Source organism: Parasteatoda tepidariorum, chromosome 7 (genome assembly GCF_982258835.1).
Source record: "Parasteatoda tepidariorum strain Cologne lab strain chromosome 7, Ptep-v5.0, whole genome shotgun sequence".
In the NCBI taxonomy this organism is placed as follows: Eukaryota; Metazoa; Arthropoda; class Arachnida; order Araneae; family Theridiidae; genus Parasteatoda; species Parasteatoda tepidariorum.
Genome location: NC_141761.1, coordinates 35019242 through 35038110, shown reverse-complemented (window position 1 = coordinate 35038110; position 18869 = coordinate 35019242). Strand labels below are relative to the sequence as shown.

General features: G+C 30.7%; 1 protein-coding gene across 1 annotated transcript in view; it reads right to left on the bottom strand.

Annotated features, from left to right (window-relative positions):
* The window catches only part of LOC107442043 (galanin receptor type 1), a 97317-nt gene that overhangs the window by 22692 nt on the left and 55756 nt on the right, over positions 1–18869 (bottom strand). Inside the window, exons 2-4 of the mRNA XM_071183622.2 lie at positions 16944–17165; positions 12901–13098; positions 5507–5630 (exon numbers count right to left, since the gene is read on the bottom strand). Coding sequence (XP_071039723.2) covers positions 5507–5630; positions 12901–13098; positions 16944–17155 — 534 coding nt within the window. The 5' untranslated portion in view covers positions 17156–17165. The remainder of the gene's footprint in view (positions 1–5506; positions 5631–12900; positions 13099–16943; positions 17166–18869) is intronic.

Here is an 18869-nt window from a genome sequence, read left to right as displayed (position 1 = left end):
CCGGATTATGGTTTCCTAATATCGGTCATTCTCGGTTCAAATATTGATGAGTGCATATATTTGAATTGAAAATATGTAATTAAGAACCATCTTTTACATGACAGATGTTTTAATTCAAAATAAAAATTCGCGGAAAAGTATTTTGTCAAACACATGAAGGGTGATCTAAAATTGACTGGGCCTGCCCATTCGGTGTGGTGAATCTTCGCCTACCAATGACTGGACCTGGGTTCATTTCTTCGAGATAAATGCTGTCTGCCTGATTGAAATGCAATTTTTTCGATCTCGACTTAGTGGTTCGGAATCTACTTTAATTTATCATTCAGATCCGGAAATATCAACACACGGTTAGGTGGTCATGGTGCTTAACGCGGAGGCCGGGTTATTGTTTCCTCTTATCTGCCCTCTTATATACACTGAAGAGCCATTACATTTTGACCACCCTCCATCTATAACAATGGGCTCGCCCAGGTTTTCATGGTTTCTCGCCCAGGAACAACGTTTTCATGGGGCACATTAGGACCCATAATCCTCATAGAACAATCCCTGACGTCTGTAAGCTACTTGAAAATAGTTGCAGACCAGGTTCACCTATTCATGGCAACAGTTTTTCCTGCGGGGGATGGTGGTTACCAACAGGATAATGCACCATGTCATAAGGGTCGAATCGTCATGGATTGGTTCGAGGAACATTCCAGTGACTTTCAAGTCATGTCTTGGCCCCCAAATTCACCTGACCTTAATCCAACAGAACATTTGTGGTCCCACTTGGAAAACCAAATTCGTGCTGCCACGCTACCCCCTCGCAATGTGATGGAATTGCAGGACCAGTTGGTGAGCTCTTGGTACCAGATACCTCAGACTACCTATCAGCACCTTGTGGAATCAATGCCACGGTGGATGCTAGCAGTTTTGAGGGTTAAAGGTGGTCCTACATGCTATTAGCAGGGTGGTCATAATGTAATGGCTCTTCGGTGCAAATTGCGGTACTGTAATATGCGCCTTCGCCAGTCCTTGATCTTCTTTAAAAATGAAACCCAGATCGTCACTAATAGTTAGTTAGTGTTGCTCTAGGTGATTCTGACAATGAAACGAAACCGAAAAATCACAATCGACAAAAAGTGCTTTGAGAATACTCAATTAAAAAAATATTCGTACTAAACTATTATTAAAACCATGCATACTTTTTCAAATAATAACTTACATTAGATAAAAATCTGAACATATAATTTGTTTTGCAATTGTTTTAAAAAAATACGGAGATTTGGATGAATTATTATTTTTTTTTTTGAAAAAACTTTTTTTTCTTCTAAATCCAGTAAGTGTTCGTAAAATATGAATAGAAAAAAATATTCAAAATTGTCTGATAACTATTTTCATTTCAAAATTTACCATCTTGCTGCGGCGTTCTTTTTCAATTAAAGAGTCTTGAAAGTAAGATTTAATTAGGCAAAGGTAATATATGCTACTTCGAAAAAATTGACTAAAATCACTGCAGCTAATATCCATTCGTACATAAACAAACAGTGCCTCGATAAAATAAATAAAAAAAATCTGGGAAGTTGCCGAAACAAGCTGTACTATTCTGTGAAGTAATCAATTTTAAGTAATTTTGCATTAAAATGCCTTTTTTGAAAAAAAAAATGTTTTATTTGAAAAAGTCAATATACATTGTTCCGAAAAAATTGAAATGTCTTTCAATATTCCTCTTCATCAGTTGCCCTTGGTAGAAATAAAAATAAATGCTTTCAAATGTTCGATTATTTGACAGTCTTTCTTTTTCTAATGCAAATAAGTCTTTTTTGGACGGAATGTTTTCCATAAAAATGTTTTTTCGGTAAAGAATATTGCTTTTTTTTCAGATTTCAACTGTTTGAAAATTCCGGTAATTTCTCAGTTATTTAGCATTGAAATTAAAAAAAAATTTTCAGTTGGAAGAGAGAATTCCTTTCTTCAATAGAAGCATTATTGTTAAAGTTTGACAACTGTCATTTTCATTTTTATCGGAATTAATTTCACAATATTTTTCAGCTGAATATTTTTTATAAATTAAGTTATTAATATAAATTAAATTATTGATATATATTAATTTATTTATATAAGTTCTAGTATCTGTCTTGAATAATTAATTTATTGTTCCGTTAAACAACTTTTTTTGAAGCTGAATATGAGAAATTTAACAAAAATATTTCATGTATTAAATATTTTGTGATGTTGCGTTAATTTTTTTTATGCGTGTTCTTTTATTTTAAATTTTAGCTTACAGGAATGATTGTTTTCAGTTTTTAATTTTTATGCATAAAACTAATCAAAAGAATACACAAATTTGAAAATACAAGTTGAAGTTTTTAAAATTATTCCCCATTGTCATGTAGATTAAGCATACATTCATACAACAAACGCTAAGTTATAGAAAACATATCTTTGATGACTGCTTTAGAATTTATTAAAATAAGCATAAAGCTTTTCAAAAACGCAGTATATATTTTTGTTCTTTATTCTTTTATAAATTTGGCAAAAAGAGAGTCATTAAATTTCAGTTTTTTTAGACCATTATTTAAAATGTATATTAAAACAAAACTAAATCTTTATTTAAAAAAATCTTCTATCTAACCTAAATCTTTATTATTAAAATCTAAATCTTTATTATTGAAACTAAATCTATATTTAAATTCGTAAGCGACGCTGCTGCCGCTGTCTTAGGAGTTTCAACTGTAAGTTACATTTTATTTTTCTGCGCAAAAAACTGTAAAATTTAGAAGTTTGAAATGACAATAGTGTGTAGACAAATATACAGAGAGAACGATAAAAAACATTCGATTATTAGTTTGCGAATAATGTTAACTGTTAAATTTTTGGTAAAAAGTAGCCTGAGAGCCACTCTGTAGCCAGCAAATGTGCAACTGCAATGTTAAAGCTTAACATGTTGAAGTGTTTTTCTTATTATTTGAAATAACATTGAAATAACATTTGGAATTCAAATTTATTTAAAAGTTATTGCTCTATCTAATGTCTTTTTAGCAAATCTTTGCTCCTTTTTATTGTTTAATTAATGACTGTTTATACATTTTTGTAGAAAAGTTTATCTATCGCTTTCGAGATCTTTATTTTATAATCTCGTGCTTGAGTTCATGTCAAAAGTAACCAAAAAAGTCAGTGTTTAAATATCGCTAAATAAATCTTAAAATTTATATTGAATTTTTGGAAACATAAAACTTTAAGACAAATAAAAATTGTTTCTACGTTAATATTTATTTAGCAAAATATTCTAGATTTTTGGGGATAATATCGACTAGTAAAGAAAAAAACATTGATCATGAAAATGAATAAGAAAAAAATCATGGGGCTTGGTATGTGAAGCCCCTTCCCAGTTACGTAAGCATTTGTGGTGAATTGCTCGTATAATAGGTGGTCTACAGCTTTTCAAAATAAGAAAATATGAACTAAAATAGTAATTCTTATTTAATATTTTATATGAATTGCTCATATCTTTTGAGCAATAGAGCTTGACAAACACCCCAAACACCCCAATTCGCTTGCCCAAATTAATTAGCATAATACATAAAAATCCGATAAGTAAAATTAACATGAAGATGATAGAACTTTAAATTTCTCTCTTTCTCTTAATTGATAATGTGGCCAATTTTTCTATGCTTCTTATACGTTCATTATCATCGTTTAGTATTTTTTTCTTTTTGAGAAACCTTCTTCTTAATCTTCTTTCTCTGCTGACACATATATTACACTTTCCTGCATCAGGTATAGAGACTTAAAAAATCATTTGGATTTATTTAGAAATAAAGTGAAATAATAAAAGGGTTTGTGATTAATTTCCAAACACGAATATACTTCAAAATATTTTTAGAGGGGAAAAAAACTCGTTAGAAAACCTCTGTTGAATTATCAAATTGCTGGGTTATTGTAATTATTCCTCAAGACAGAAATCGCAAATTTAATTACTTCTTAGAAAAAGAGTGGAAAAGATATTATGCAAGACGTACGATGTGATTACTGAAATTATGGTACTTAGATAAAAGAACATTCTTCAAACTGCTGCCTCATAGATACAAGCCCTTTAATTAGTTTTATCACGAATTAATAAACTTGGCAGACATTTTCTTCTTGACAATGATCAACCAAGAATCTTATTAGCCAGCTTTGAAGATTTTTGTTTCTTTGAAAGGCAAATAAATCTTTGAGGAGTAATAAAGATGGATATTTTTGGTAATTCAGGGAGAATTGAGTATGTGAACTTATTAATACTCTTAAATTGGAATACGAGTTATTATATTTATGCATGCAACTGAGGAAAAAAGACAGTAAAATTGATGTGTGGTAAGCACTGTAAGTGGTAAATTACTTATAATAAATAATTATATAAACATAAAAAACAATAAAATAAACATAATAAACCATAAAATAAACATAATAAACAATAAAATAAACATAATAAGCAATAAAATAAACATAGTAAACCATAAAATAAGCGTAATAGACTTATTAACATAGTAAGTATATAATTTTGCAATATAAAAATAGTTCTATTTTATACATAATGTTTTTAGTTTAATCCAAAATGAAGATTAGCACTTATCAAAAAAAATAATAATAATACTAGTTAAAATGCGTTGCAGTAGGTTTGAGAACATGTATTCTTTATCAAAAAAATTATCAGGAGCATAAAATTAGAAAAAAAAAAAAAAAACAAACACTAAAAAAAGTTGCAAAAATGTGTTAAAATATAATGTCCAAAAACATTTTTGTTTCAAACATACATTTATGCAAAATATTTTATTTCAAACATATGCTTAGAAACAAGTATTTTTTGAAGTGTATACCTGCTAATACTTTTTTTTAAAAAAACTGAACACATTAAAACAAAAAACGTTTACAAAATTGGAATTTTCATGCTTACAGTAAAGCAAACGGAAAAATTAATGTACGTAAATATTTTAGAAATATTTCCTTATAAAAATTATAATGAACTTGATTAAAAAATAAACCTACCTTAGTTCATGCATAAATTTACAAAAAAAACTTTAAAAATATTTTAGCTGCAAGCTTTATTGTTTTTTGATAGATAAGTCTTATTTTATGCCCTTGAATAAGTCACTGAAACAACATTATTAAACATCATTATTTAAACCAAAATAGTGTTGTTTTAAAAACGTTGACTATTGATTTTATTTTATTTGATTAGGTCATTTAGGTCATTACTCGCCGAATCTTTATGACGCCAAAGACGATAAAGGGTCTCAAATAGAAGACCGATTTGCAACGTTTTTGAGTGACATAGTTGGTAAATTCTTTCTTTAATGGGAGAGTGGAACTTGCGGATTTTTTGAAGGTTCAAGGGATTTTTAGTAAATGGTATTTCAAGCCATGCGATGCTATGGTATTCTGAATCCTTATGATGTGCCCTACTTTACAGATAAATTTTTAATCGCTTTACTGAATTTCTTAGCATCTATATTTGGAATGAGGAATATATAAAGTTTCTACGTACTTTCGTGAGGCAAACTGGAAGAGCTAAAGTTATAGCTAAACCCCATACGATACAGAGACCTCTGCGACATGTGCTGACTGTACAAAACCTTCTTGCCATTATTGGATAGGCTATAACTAAAAACCTAGAGAAATTGGGGAAAAATATATAGTCAGATTTCAAATTATTATACATTTAAGTTATACAAATATGGGTTTCTCAAAATTACTCAGTATTTATATTTCGAGTTTCCTACATTTAAACAAAAGACTTTAAAAATATTTTTACAGTGGATACTGTTTGCAACAATATAAAAATAGAGGCGATTTTTTCTTTATGTAATACTTGTTTTCAATTTTTAATTCGAAATTTTGAACTATCTAGGGGTGAGTGGGGTAAAATCACGTAGTGGGGTTAGACCAGTCAACTCGATTGTGTCGCAATTAATTCTGTTTTCTAGCGGATAAACTCCTAATTTTCCCTTACTAGTTTAGAAGATGGACATACCGATTTGGCTTGTTATTGTTTATTAATTCACGGTGTCTGGAGATAAGTTTATTATGACAGCTCTCTAATTTTTTTTTCACACTGGATCGAGAAAGTGGAAATAGACGCATTCAATATTTCTTTAAAAAAAAAACTTCCAATGATACCTACCTCGATCTTAAACTTTGAAATCTTAAACATAAACCCCTATATTTTATTGCAAATTCAGATTCTCCAGAAAAGACCAATATTATATGACCCGTAGGTTCAAGTACTTTGCCTGAAAGATGTACCCGAAAAAATTTAAATAGGGCGCACACTGTTTAAAATGACGGATCTCCAGACCCCCCAGATTAAAAATACAAACATAGACAAAATTTCATTTTTTTACCGATTTCTATTTTTAATTTTCAAAAAAAAAATCTGAATTTCTCTTTATTTATTAAAATAAAATCCGAATTCATTTTATATAATAAAACAGCAATTTAATTTGTAGGATCTAATGATGAGCAAAATAAAAGGTAAATACTGAAAAAAAAAATCACACAATAAATTATTTATCCAAATAATGTACACCCTTGTGCAAATTAATTGAAACAAACTTTTTTTTCGTGTTTTTTAAAGAAGATGTTTTGGGGTTGTTTCGGTTACAATGGGGTTGGACCTTTGCAGCCTATTGACGGTATGATGCATTCTGAGCAGTACATTACTATTCTGGGTAAAAAAGTTGTTCCAGAGTTGAAGAAACGATATCCTGATGGAACAGGGATTTTTCAACAGGATTTAGCTCCTTGCCATACGTTCAAAATTGTCAAGAAATTCATGTCTGAGAATCAAATTGAGACATTGGAATGGCCAGGGAACTCTCCGGATATCAACGCAATTGAGAATCTCTGGGCCATATGCAAGAATCGCCTATTAAATATGGACTGTACAACTATGGAGAAGCTAATCACGGCTTTAATTCATGTGTGGTACAAGGACACAAATATTATAAACTAGCCGCCTAAGGCGGCCAGCTGTCCGCCACGCTAAAGATTTCCACAAATAAAGTTTTTTAAAACATAGCAGGAAATCTGAAGATTAGTGGACAATTAAAGTGTTTCTGTCCTGCAATTTTGTCTTCATATCCAGTTCTGCTGCAGATGTGTTATAGCTCTTGAGGATGTTTGAAGATGTAACTTTGCTATGGTAACCTAACCTATAATATAACTATCAGGTGGAGACTTGTTTTTTTTCTTAAAAAAAGGCTTCAGAAATTGTAAAAGCATACAAAAGTTGCTTTAAATACATGAAAAGAACACAAGAACGAATTAATTTTTTATGGTATCTATTTCTCTATAATTTTTTTATGGTATCAATTTCTATTTCTATATCGCTACAAAAATTAACGTCGGGTAGACTATATTTGAGGGTGCCCCTTGATTCTCGCCAAGTTGTGATTGCGGTTGATCGCCAAGCTGGGCGATGTTGAAACCCAATCGTGATTCTCAACGGTTTAGATTTTAGCGTTATTAATGTTCAACGGTATACGTAATTTCAGAGGCTCATTAGTTCTTCGTTAGATACCGGCTGGTAAGGTTACTTTTACTTCTGGTCAATAAGATCGAAGGTATGTGGGCAGTCATAAAAAGGGACTTTGTAAAAAAATGTCATCACCAGTTCAGTACCACAAACGCCATTTTCGATTCATATTTCGCCGAATTTATGTGACGATGGAAGTACACAGATTCTATTCACGATGAATTTAGACAGTATCTAACTGGGGTAGACTATACTTGAGGGTGCCCCCGCCAAGTTGTGATCACGATTGATCGCCAAGCTGGGAGATGCTGAAAACCAATCGTGATTCTGATTGGTTTAGATTTTAATCGTGATTCTGATTAGTTTAGAATTTAGCGTTGTTTTTATATGAATTTTTAAATGTAATTTCAGAGATCCGTTAGTTCTACTTTGGATACCGGCTGGTAAGGTTATTTTTGCTTCTGGTACTAAAAATGAATACTGTCAATAAGATAAATCCTAAGTTTCTGTACGATTTTAATAACAATGAGAAAAAAACAGTGATTGACTGGTGTATGAATGAAGGTTTAATTAGTAATAGATATAAATGTCCTGTTTGTGGGTTACCACGGCGTTCCCGGCAAACAAATATGGCGCCAAACATAAGTCGCCAATTTCGCCAAGGGGCACCCTCAAGTATATTTTTCCCTCTAACTGTTATTAGATAATTCTGTGCACCTAAATCTGAGTATATTCAAGCTTAATGAAGAAGTGAGTTGTTTTTTTTTTTTCCTTTTCTTTCTGCACCTACTCCATTAATTTTTGCTTCGATTCAAAATCCTTTTTATTGGATTTATTAATTTTGCTTATATTGGGCTCATTGCAAGCTTTTTGCGATGTTTTGTTGAAATTTTCCAATGTTTTTTGAAATATCATTATGTTTTGGCCGTTATTTCTGTTACCACGGTGTTCCGCGCAAACAGGAATAGCGCCAAACATAAGTCACCAATTTCGCCAAGGGGCATCCTCAAGTATAATTTTCCCTTATCGTCTTCGCTTAAGAAAAAAAAAAGAGCGTGGAAAGAAGAAGAAAAACTTATTATAACAATTATGAACAGCGATAAATATATCAAAGCGTAGCGTTCTATTTACGTATCTAATATGTTGCCACATTTTTAGTACAAAAGTTAAAGCTTTATCCACTTTGATAAATGTAAACTAATGCGAACCTTTCAATTAAATTATTAATTCCTTCGTATATTATTGGTTTAAGTTGTCGAAAATTAATATTTCAATTGTAAGGTTCGCATTAGCATACATTTATAAGAGTGGAGAAAAGTATATGCATTTTTTAATAGTTTCTTGAATATGGCTCTTTGAAGACGAAAAAGCATAGATTTTCTTACAAAATGACTGATAACTAAGGAACTAATCCAAATTTTTGAAAAAGAAAAAAAATACTTCTTCATAATGTCAAAACACAATTATGTGCCGAGTTTCGTGCCTGGGCGAGGCTTCTGGGGCGATATATTGTGATTACAGACACACACACACACACACACACAGCCGCGTTTATTATTATGTATATAGATGACTGTAAAAAATTAGTGGAATCCATGCCGAATCGTGTCCAAATGTTAATAAAGTGTCGTGGAGATCATATTATGTACTAAAAAATTTTGAGTTTGTATAAATTTAAATAAAATAGCATTTTCTCTTAGTTTTCTGAATTTATTGAGTTTGTTTCAATTAATTTGCACAAGGGTGTATCATCGAAACGATGAAAAATAATTATAAATGAATTTGAAAGAGGGTTATTTAGTGTGTGGTAATTCTCGAACTAAAACTACCTTAAACAAAAGCAATTAAAAAATTCAGAATTTAAAATTCTCGAATTCGAAATGAACCAAGATCTGATTAATTCAATTTAACGTTTTTCTTAAATATTTTTTTTACACGTATAGTAAAATTCATAAATACAGCAACAGGTAATACTTTCCTGGTGAACGAACTTTCCTTCATCAGGCTTGAAAGTGTAAAGCAAATAAAGCGGGTTGTTTATGACATTATAATTGTAACCTAGGCAGAAAAAGAATAATAACTCTACTGAATAAGAGAATGACATTTGTTCACTACAGTTGGAGTTGAAGCTTTAATTACAAGAACAAATTTCCCCACACAAGATTATAATGGACTGTAAATTTTATTAAAGAAAAAAAATCAGACAAACGCATGCCACCTCTCCCTTCAAATTGTTTCCTACACATACTCTATTCTCTCCTTCACGAATTTATCTGTACAGAGTGACAAGAAATACTTTCAACAAATGCAACACACTAATTTATTTGTTTATTAAAATATTCCAACCAAACTTTCAATTAAAAAGGAAAATGTTACTTCGTGTAACTTATTTACAAATTTTTAAAATTACTACTTTTGCCATGTTTTCTGCCATGAAATGCACTCACATCTTCATATTTCTTTTCTTAATCCTTGCACAAGAATTTTTTGGGGATGTCAAAATTTTAAAATGTTTAGTAAAAATCCTTATGCGTAAGTTTCAACATGTATAAAAGTTATGTGATCTATTGGGGCGTAAAGTGATTTTTCTTCTGCTATAAGAAAATAAAGAAATTTGTGACCAACCATGACGGTTCTTTGCTCTACATGATGGAACAGAATCCTGTTAAAGATAAATCTTTGAATCAAGCAAAACAAGGTGAATAAAGCATACATACAGGTACAGTCGGCAAAAAAAGAAATCACAATGAATAACTTTCGTTCAAATGATCGGATTTTCACGTACTAAGTGTCAATCTTAAGGATTCTTGGGGGTGACCTTAAATATGCAAATGTATTTAGTGTTAACTATTAATTAAGTTACGAAATCAGATACAAAAACGTACTTTCTAGGAATAAAAATATATTTATTTTTACATATTTGGATTTTGAACCTTCAAAATATAGGAGGTAGCCGCAATCTGGGAAATATGATCCCCATAGTTCGGTCAGGAGAGCGATCCAAAGTTCGGACCCCTTAATGTTAATTTCACTTTTTGCTTTTTCAGTCATATTTTTAAAACTAATGAAGCAATTAAAAAATGCACCCATTTATAAAACCTATTTACCCAAAGATAATTGCATGCAAAAAATAATTTTTAATAATTATTTATTATCATTTAATTCATTTGAACAACTGTTTCTTCAAACTTTCTTGTCAAGAAGACTCGATTAAAACTGTAAAAATGATTATCTCTAAGATTTTGCATATAGTTGCAATAATTTATGTAAATTTGATTTTAGAATGAAATCATCATTTAAATGAAACAAAACAACATAAAAAACGCAAATCATGTATTCAAATTCTAAAAGCTTAGAAAATCATAAATACTTCATAAATCGATTCAAATTTTCTTTTTAAAAGAAGGAGATTGAAAAGAAAAAAAAAATTACGTTTTTTGCAAAAATCAGTTTAAAAATTGTCAATTGCCTTGAAACTTCGAGTTATTTTCTATTAACTATTATTAATTAAACCTCTCCGAGCAATCACAGAACATTATTTCAATTTTTTATAGTTTTAAATTGATTGCTTAGCAACCGAGTAAAATTAAGTATTTCTCTCTTGAATTAGTCCATGGGTTATTTCAAAATATTCATTTGCGGTGGCGACTTTACTCGGCCGTTTTCAAGGCCCTTCTTGGCTGTTATCGCCAAATATATATATCTTTATTGCGAACCAATTACGACCCAAATTTTTCGAAGTTTTGTCTATTCTCCCTATTTCAAGGGTCAGGATTCCAAATATGTAAAAAAAATATATGTTTATTCAGAGAAAGTACGTTTTTGTGTCTGATTTCGAGTTTGAGGTTACCCCCAAGAGCCATTAAGATTCGCACTTAGTTCATGAAAATTCGATCATTAGAACGAAAGTTATTCAGGGTGATATCTTTTTTTTTTGCCGACTGTATAGAAATGGAGTCTGTGTTCCAAAAATAAGAAACTTCTTCAGTGTCTAGAAATCAGAGGATAAAAAATTGTTGAATGGTTGAATCAAACCATGTTTCTGTTTCGGTATCATTATGCATAAGCAGAATTATTTCGTTCAGAAACATCGTTGAGCATTGATCAATATCGTTAACAGCTGACAAATTTTTGCAGTATTATGTTCAATGCGTTTCTTGTTTGAAAAAGTAATAATAAAATTGATTTGAACTATACAAGATAAAGGAATCCTTTTATTGCTTCACTTCAAAAGTTTCATGTATAGCCCTTTGTTACAAATTGAAAAAATATATATTCAAGAAATTTAAGGTTACTAAAATTTAGACACATCACTGAAATCTATTAAAGAATTCTATAATATATTATATACATAGAATAATATTTTATACCACTTCGCAACAAAATGTTATTATTTTAAAATTGAAATAAATAATAATATAATAATTTGCAAAACAATGAAAGGCTATGTTGGCAATATTGTAAACTTATCTACACAGAAGAAAAGAAAATTTGGAAAATTACCGTTCAGCATGATAATAAAATTTGTAGTAAGAAAAAAAAAAACAGCATAATTTTGGTAAATAAATCCAAAGCATAAGTTTTTAAACAATTTATTTCGGTAATTTTTCCGTTCATATTTATAAGAAATTCCAGTTTTGAAAATTATAGTTCTTATTACCACACATTTAGTAAAAGTACAAAACTGAAAAGTAAATTTAACCGAATAAATGGTTTCATGTCTTGCTCTAAAGTAACATGATAAAACTAATAAATTTAATCACATTTACAAGTTTATAAATTATTATAAAATTATATTCAAATTGATTACTAATTAATAATGAATAAAATATAATTAATAAATAAAATTATTGGTAGTTAATCAAAATCATTAACAAAACGATTCGGCAATAATTACTAAATATTTTGGTATAGAGTTAGAAACATATTAAATTTATCCATATGCTAGCAGGTTTTAACCGGACTTTATTCTACCAGACTTTTTAATATATTCAAATAAATTATTAATTAATAATGAATAAAATATAATTAATAAATAAAATTAGTGGTAGTTAATCAAAATCATTAAAAAAACAATTCGGCAAAAATTACTGAATATTTTGGTATAGAGGTAGAAACATGGTAAATGTATCCATATACTGGCAGGTTTTAACCAGACTTTATTCTACCTGACTTTTTAATATATTCAAATAAATTATTAATTAATAATGAATAAAATATAATTAATAAATAAAATTTTTGGTAGTTAATCAAAATAATTAACAAAACAATTCATCAAAAATTACTGAATATTTTGGTATAGAGGTAGTAACATGGTAAATTTATCTATATTCTGGCAGATTTGACCAGACTTTTTCTCAGAGTAATATTAATTCTACAGAAATAAAGAAGAAAATAACCCACACCTTTCAATGCTAACAGCAGTAAGATTCAATACAGATGCCATGCCAGATAACATCTCGACGTATGAACTAAGTTTGCAAATGTATCCTCCAGCATCCCACGTGATAACAAAATAACCCATCAGCTCCAGAGGGACGTAAAAAACCAACAAAATAAGATCGGCAACAGCAAGGCTCACTAAAAACGTGCACGTGGGTGACCTAAAAATCAAATTTTGTCAAATTGAATTTTTTTCTTTTTGAAGAAAAATTAAAACTTGGTATTAAATATGGACTCGTTTTAAAAAAATTTTAAAATTTGTTAGTAAACAAAAAAAGAAAGTTGTTTTTCGAGGTTAAGACCCTTTAAAAATTATGTTTGTTGAATTATAAAATTTTCGGAAAAATTGATTCATAAACATTGATAAACGTCAACGAAATGAAAGTTTAAGCAATATTTGCTGACAAAAACTCATAAATTGCTTTGGAAATACACATAAATTGAAGCATTGTAAATTCATTATCAAGGAAAAAAATATTCTCTAATTACAATACTTACTCTTTCTTTTGACGTATTTTAAGAAATAAGTTTGATAGAAACATATTTATAATTAAACTTATCGCCAATTAATATTTAATTATGAAAAAAGCTATCTTTCATCTTTTATTTAAGAATTATCTTTCAAAAAATGAATAACTTTTGAATATTTTACTTCTTTTATAGCTCAAAATAATTCATCACATTATGACGATTTTTGTTGACAAAAACTCGAAAGAAGAACCATGTAAAATGGAAATGCGCAAAATGCCCAACCAAAAAATCTACTGCGCACATTCTACTAGTCTTATACGCGTGATGTTTCATTACCACCGCTTTTAATATATGATTTCAAAATTTCTGCTAAGAATGAAGTAATTAAAACACACACGTAAATCAATTTGTTAAATAATCCCGAGAAACTGAAGTGCTTAAAAATTTAGATATAAGGGACATAAAAAATATATGTCTTATCAAGAATACGAGAATTCCTCAATTGCTGCACATTGTTGGAATCTTGGGCATAAACTCAATTTCGTTAGCGCCAAAATTAATTCCACCTCAGTCACATCAGCTCATCTTGATGCTCTGGAATCCTGCTTTATTCTTAATAATGATGATTTTCTTGCTAACGATATAAGTTCTTCACCATCTCTTCATAACTCGTGGAACCCTGATTTGTCCCTTTCAGCCACAGTGATTTTTCTCCTTCAGTTTTTCTGATGTTTATTTTTATTCCCTCTCGGTTACGGAGGTTTTTCATGTTTTTTCTCACCTATATTTTCCATTTTTCTTTAGTAACTAAACGTTATATTTCAAATCACTTGTGCTTCTTCTCATTCAGGTCTGGCAGGTCTTGAAAATGGACGCTTGTAACACGTCGGCTGTTATTTCCAATCTGTATATTTTTGAAGTTATTGGAGTTTTTTTTTATTCAAGTAATACCTTGCAGCTTCAGTTTCTAAGGATTATTTATTAATTGACTTACGTGCGTGTTTTAGTTACTTCATTCTTAGCAAAAATTTTAAAAACGTATCATAAAAGCGGTGGTAATGAAACCCCACGTGTATATGACGCGTCAATGGCCCATTGGTTTGGCATTTGGCAAATTCCATTTTTCACGGTTTTCTTTTTGAGTTTTTCGAGCAGAAATCGTCAAAATATCATTAATCATTTTAAGCTTTAAAGGGAGCATTATTTCTTGAAATTTAATACTTAAATCAAAGATGAAAAGTCCCGCAGTGGACTGATCGTTAAGACGCGGTTCCCAGCAGATCACCGAAGTCAAGCATCACTATCTGCGGTCAGTGTGCGGGAGGGTGACCACTTGGATCAGTCTGCCTAGGGACCGAGGGTGTGCGGTATTGGTCCTCGCTAAACTGTTCTACAGTAAAGTGCTCGACTTCGCGTGCAGGTCGTCGGGCTACCGAAGCAGGGGTGCCATCCCCTCTGCAGAGGATCAAAATTGTGATGGCATGTCTTCAGATCATCCTCAGGGATGTTTCCCAGACCGCCTCCAATAGCCCATTGTGCAGCTCTAGTGCGACGTAAATTAACAACAACAACAACAAAGATGAAAAATCACTTTTTTCGCAATTAAATATTAATTAGTGATTCTAAAAATTCTATCAAACTTGTTTTTTAAAAATGTTTAAAGAGAGGGTAAGCATTGTAATTACGGAATATTTTTTTTCTCGTTGTGTAAATAATAAATATTAAACTTGTGAATAGCGTGAGGCAAAGGAAATATTTTAAAATGATTTAATTCATTTTACTGAATAAAAACAATTGATAGTTTCCATTAGAACTGATGAATTAGTATACAATGCCTCAATGTATGTGAATTTTGCAAAGCACATACCTTAATATCTGAATAATAAAATCTTTCATTAATGGTATAATATACAATCAATGAAAAAATCATTATGTTAATCATTTTAAATATGACTCAATTAAAAATATTTGTAAAACTAATTTCGTTGTCTGTTAAATATATCAGTAAAATCATAAGAAAAAATTAAATGAAAATTATACATTTATACTTCAATTTTTTTAAACTGAGAGGAAAGGATCATTTAGTAATCTAGAAATGAAAGAATAAAGAAATAAAGAAAGAAACAGACATATGCTAATTGATGTGATTTTTTTTAAAATTTACTTTTTACTATCTGAATGTTTACTCGTTCTTCTTACTGGATGAATAAAAAAAATCAGTCAGTAGTGAACATGCACAAAACTGAATCATGCACAAAAGTAAAAGGCATATTCCGACGCAATCGAAGTTCTTAGTGGAAGAACCAGGTAAATGACATTTTAGGGGTATTTATGAATCAGTTAAAATAACAAAGGTGCTGCTTCCATACGGGTATATTTAATGTAACAGAATTGTTCTTGTTTTCACTGTATTATCAACATATCTTAGCCACATTTCTTTTAGTATGCTTGCTTGATTTTAATTTTTAAATTAGGCGATGAAAAATAAAATGAGGCAAAGAATTAATAGTCCCACCTTCTAATAAATCGGTGATAAAATAGTTCAGAAACAACTTACTCGAATTTTCTTACCCTGATTGTAGCCTCTATGCAAATGTCACTTACCTGGTTTTTCCACTGAGTTCTTCAACTTGTAAAGTTAAATTAATTTTATTTTTTTTATTCGTAATTATTCGTTTAAAATAATTTAATTTATTGTTTACAATATTTGTAAGTAGTGGAGAAAAAAGTTCCTTTAATTCTAATTCATTGAAATATAAATACACCTTTGCTACCACTGGAAAAAATATGTTCTGAAAGTTCGACAAACCCATTGCAGAATTTCTCTTAAAACTTCGCCAATTACCATAATACCAGTAGAATATATTACTGAAATTACATAATTAAGCGGAATAGGCTGGTCGGTTGGGAGCTGGGCCCATGTCCGAGAGTTCGTGGGTTCGAACCCAGATGGCCTAAGACTGTAGTTGGTGACTGATGCACGTTAAAATTCTGTCGAGTCGCAAAGTCCTCCATGTTCGCATAACAAATCAACACCTCTGGGGGTACTGGATTGGAGATCGATCGTTCTCTGATTCAGGTCAAAATTAGGATCTGTGGATGAATGAATGGATGTATGAATGGGTCCGCCTTATAAACAGGTGTGACGACATGGTGAGGCGAAGTTGAATTCTTGGCCATAGATGGCACCACTGAATAACAAGAATCGCACACTCTGCCTTAAATTCGCTTGGTTTCACCAAACAGGCTCGCCCGAGTTGCAAGTGGCATTAGAACCAACCAATCAACATAATTAAGCGTCATCTGCGCAAGGTTCCGCTAAACGAATTTCCAATTAACCTTTTATCCATATAATTTTCATAGAAATAATAGAAAAATATTTGAAAACAGAATAAGAATTAATTTGTTAAATTTGAGGAATTAATTTGACACAATTATGAATTTAAAGTATACACATTTATATTAGTAATGTAGGCTGCCTGAATATATTTAATGAAATTGAATATATTAAGTTCCGTATGCAAATCATTTTCACCTGGTTGGCTTGGACCCTGCCCAAGTCACGATAACAACCATATTTCCAACAATGCCTAGGAAGAAGATTATGCTGTGGGTGAGGACAATAGGTACAAAAGATGGATTAATAGCTAATGGATTCAGCATATCCTCAGGTGTCTCAAAGAATATTCTAGTTGGTTCTTCACACACCGCTTCTGACTTTCCTGAATCACAGCTTTGATTCTTCATTTCTTCTAATCTAGTTAAAGAATAACAGAACGCAAACTTAGAAACAGATTTACAACAATGTATTTAAATGAATGAATGTAAGGACATTTAGTAGTGAAATAAGCGAGGAGAATATTTCAAATAAACGCAAAGTTGAAAATCTGGCTGGCATTGTGAAACTGGCATCGACCGGCCATTTGCGAAATAATTATGCTTTCACACATTGCATAGAAATTCGATTCCACGTTCTATTACAATCAATACCACAATATACATTAAATACGGCTTAGAAAATAGAAAATCTGATTAGTTCTTGAAAAAGTATGAAATTGATATTATTTCTTGGTGAGCCAGTTTCTTCATTTGTTTCGTTTTATTAAATAAGAAACTCATAAAATTTTAGTAATTGTTATGTATTATTAATGATAACAGTTTTAACTGGGGAAAATAACAATTCAACGATTCGCGGACTATTCACCTTTTTCTTACACTGATCCCTTTCTTTAAGTAAAGTGACATTGCCCGGTATTCCTTACACTGAAACTTTTTCTTAATGGGATGTATTTAATAACTATATATATGGACGAAAAATAATTTTTGTGGCACAAAAATAATAATTTATTAAATAAAAAAGTTACTAAATAAGTTTTTTTTAATCAAAAAGTTTCTTTTTTTTTGTCAAGAATTATAAAGTAAGAAATATAAGTACTGTGTTGCTTATTTCTATGTTAATTGCGTGTGTCAAACTATAATATCATATTTTCACAGAGAATATTAGCTATTGTTTATTTACTCTATGAGGTATATATAAAAATTATTTTGTTTAAAAGTACCTAAAAAGTATGACATTTGATACAAAGCATACATTTCGTGTAATGCCTAAGTTAGTACAGAATACTCGAAAAACTTCTGCCAGAGTCAGATAATTAGTCATTTGTTTATACAGTAAACTCTCCTCGTAAATCTAACGAATTTCACCAAAATTTAAATTGACCATTAATTTACAGCTAGCTCAAGTCTTATTTTATTTTATTAACTGTCATTGAACTGCCTACGCAATTTTGAGTTTACGACTACCAATGTTAAACTCTGAGGCCTTGTAGTTTTGAACTCAATCCTGAAGACAAGGAAACTCCGGGATCAAGTATTGGGAGACATTTTTCTTTGTTGAGAACTTTTTGATTGAACTAATCGTGTTACATGGAGAGAAAAACCACGAAAACATTTCACGGTTAGTCTGGCGGCAAGGGTACTCTAAATCATGATCCGTCTACCACTGAGAACATTCTACGTTAGTTATCTGGTCGGTGTAAGCCGGGTGCGCAATTCAAATTGACCAGTTATCGATGGGATTCGAACCTGGGGTTTCTCTTTGGGTTTCAAGCGCTTTGTCCTTTGAGATACTACGGCCCAGCTCTAGTCTTAGACAAAAAAATCCCAGTGCCCTGAATCGTAATGAAGTTAGGAATTAGTAGTCTTGACCGCTGGAGTCTTGAACGTTTATTATATGATTCTGACTAATTCATTCTGGATTGCAGCATCGCCTTATGCGAACTAAGTTTCCGGTTTGAAACGCAGCCTGCTCAAAAGAGTCTCTTTTGCACCCCATCTACATTTTTAACCACGGTAAGTGAAATCCTCGACAGATGGCAGCACTTGCAGCTTTCAAACTATTTATTCTATTGGTTGTGATAAACTCATTCAGTTTAATGTATAAAAATACATAAAAAAAAAT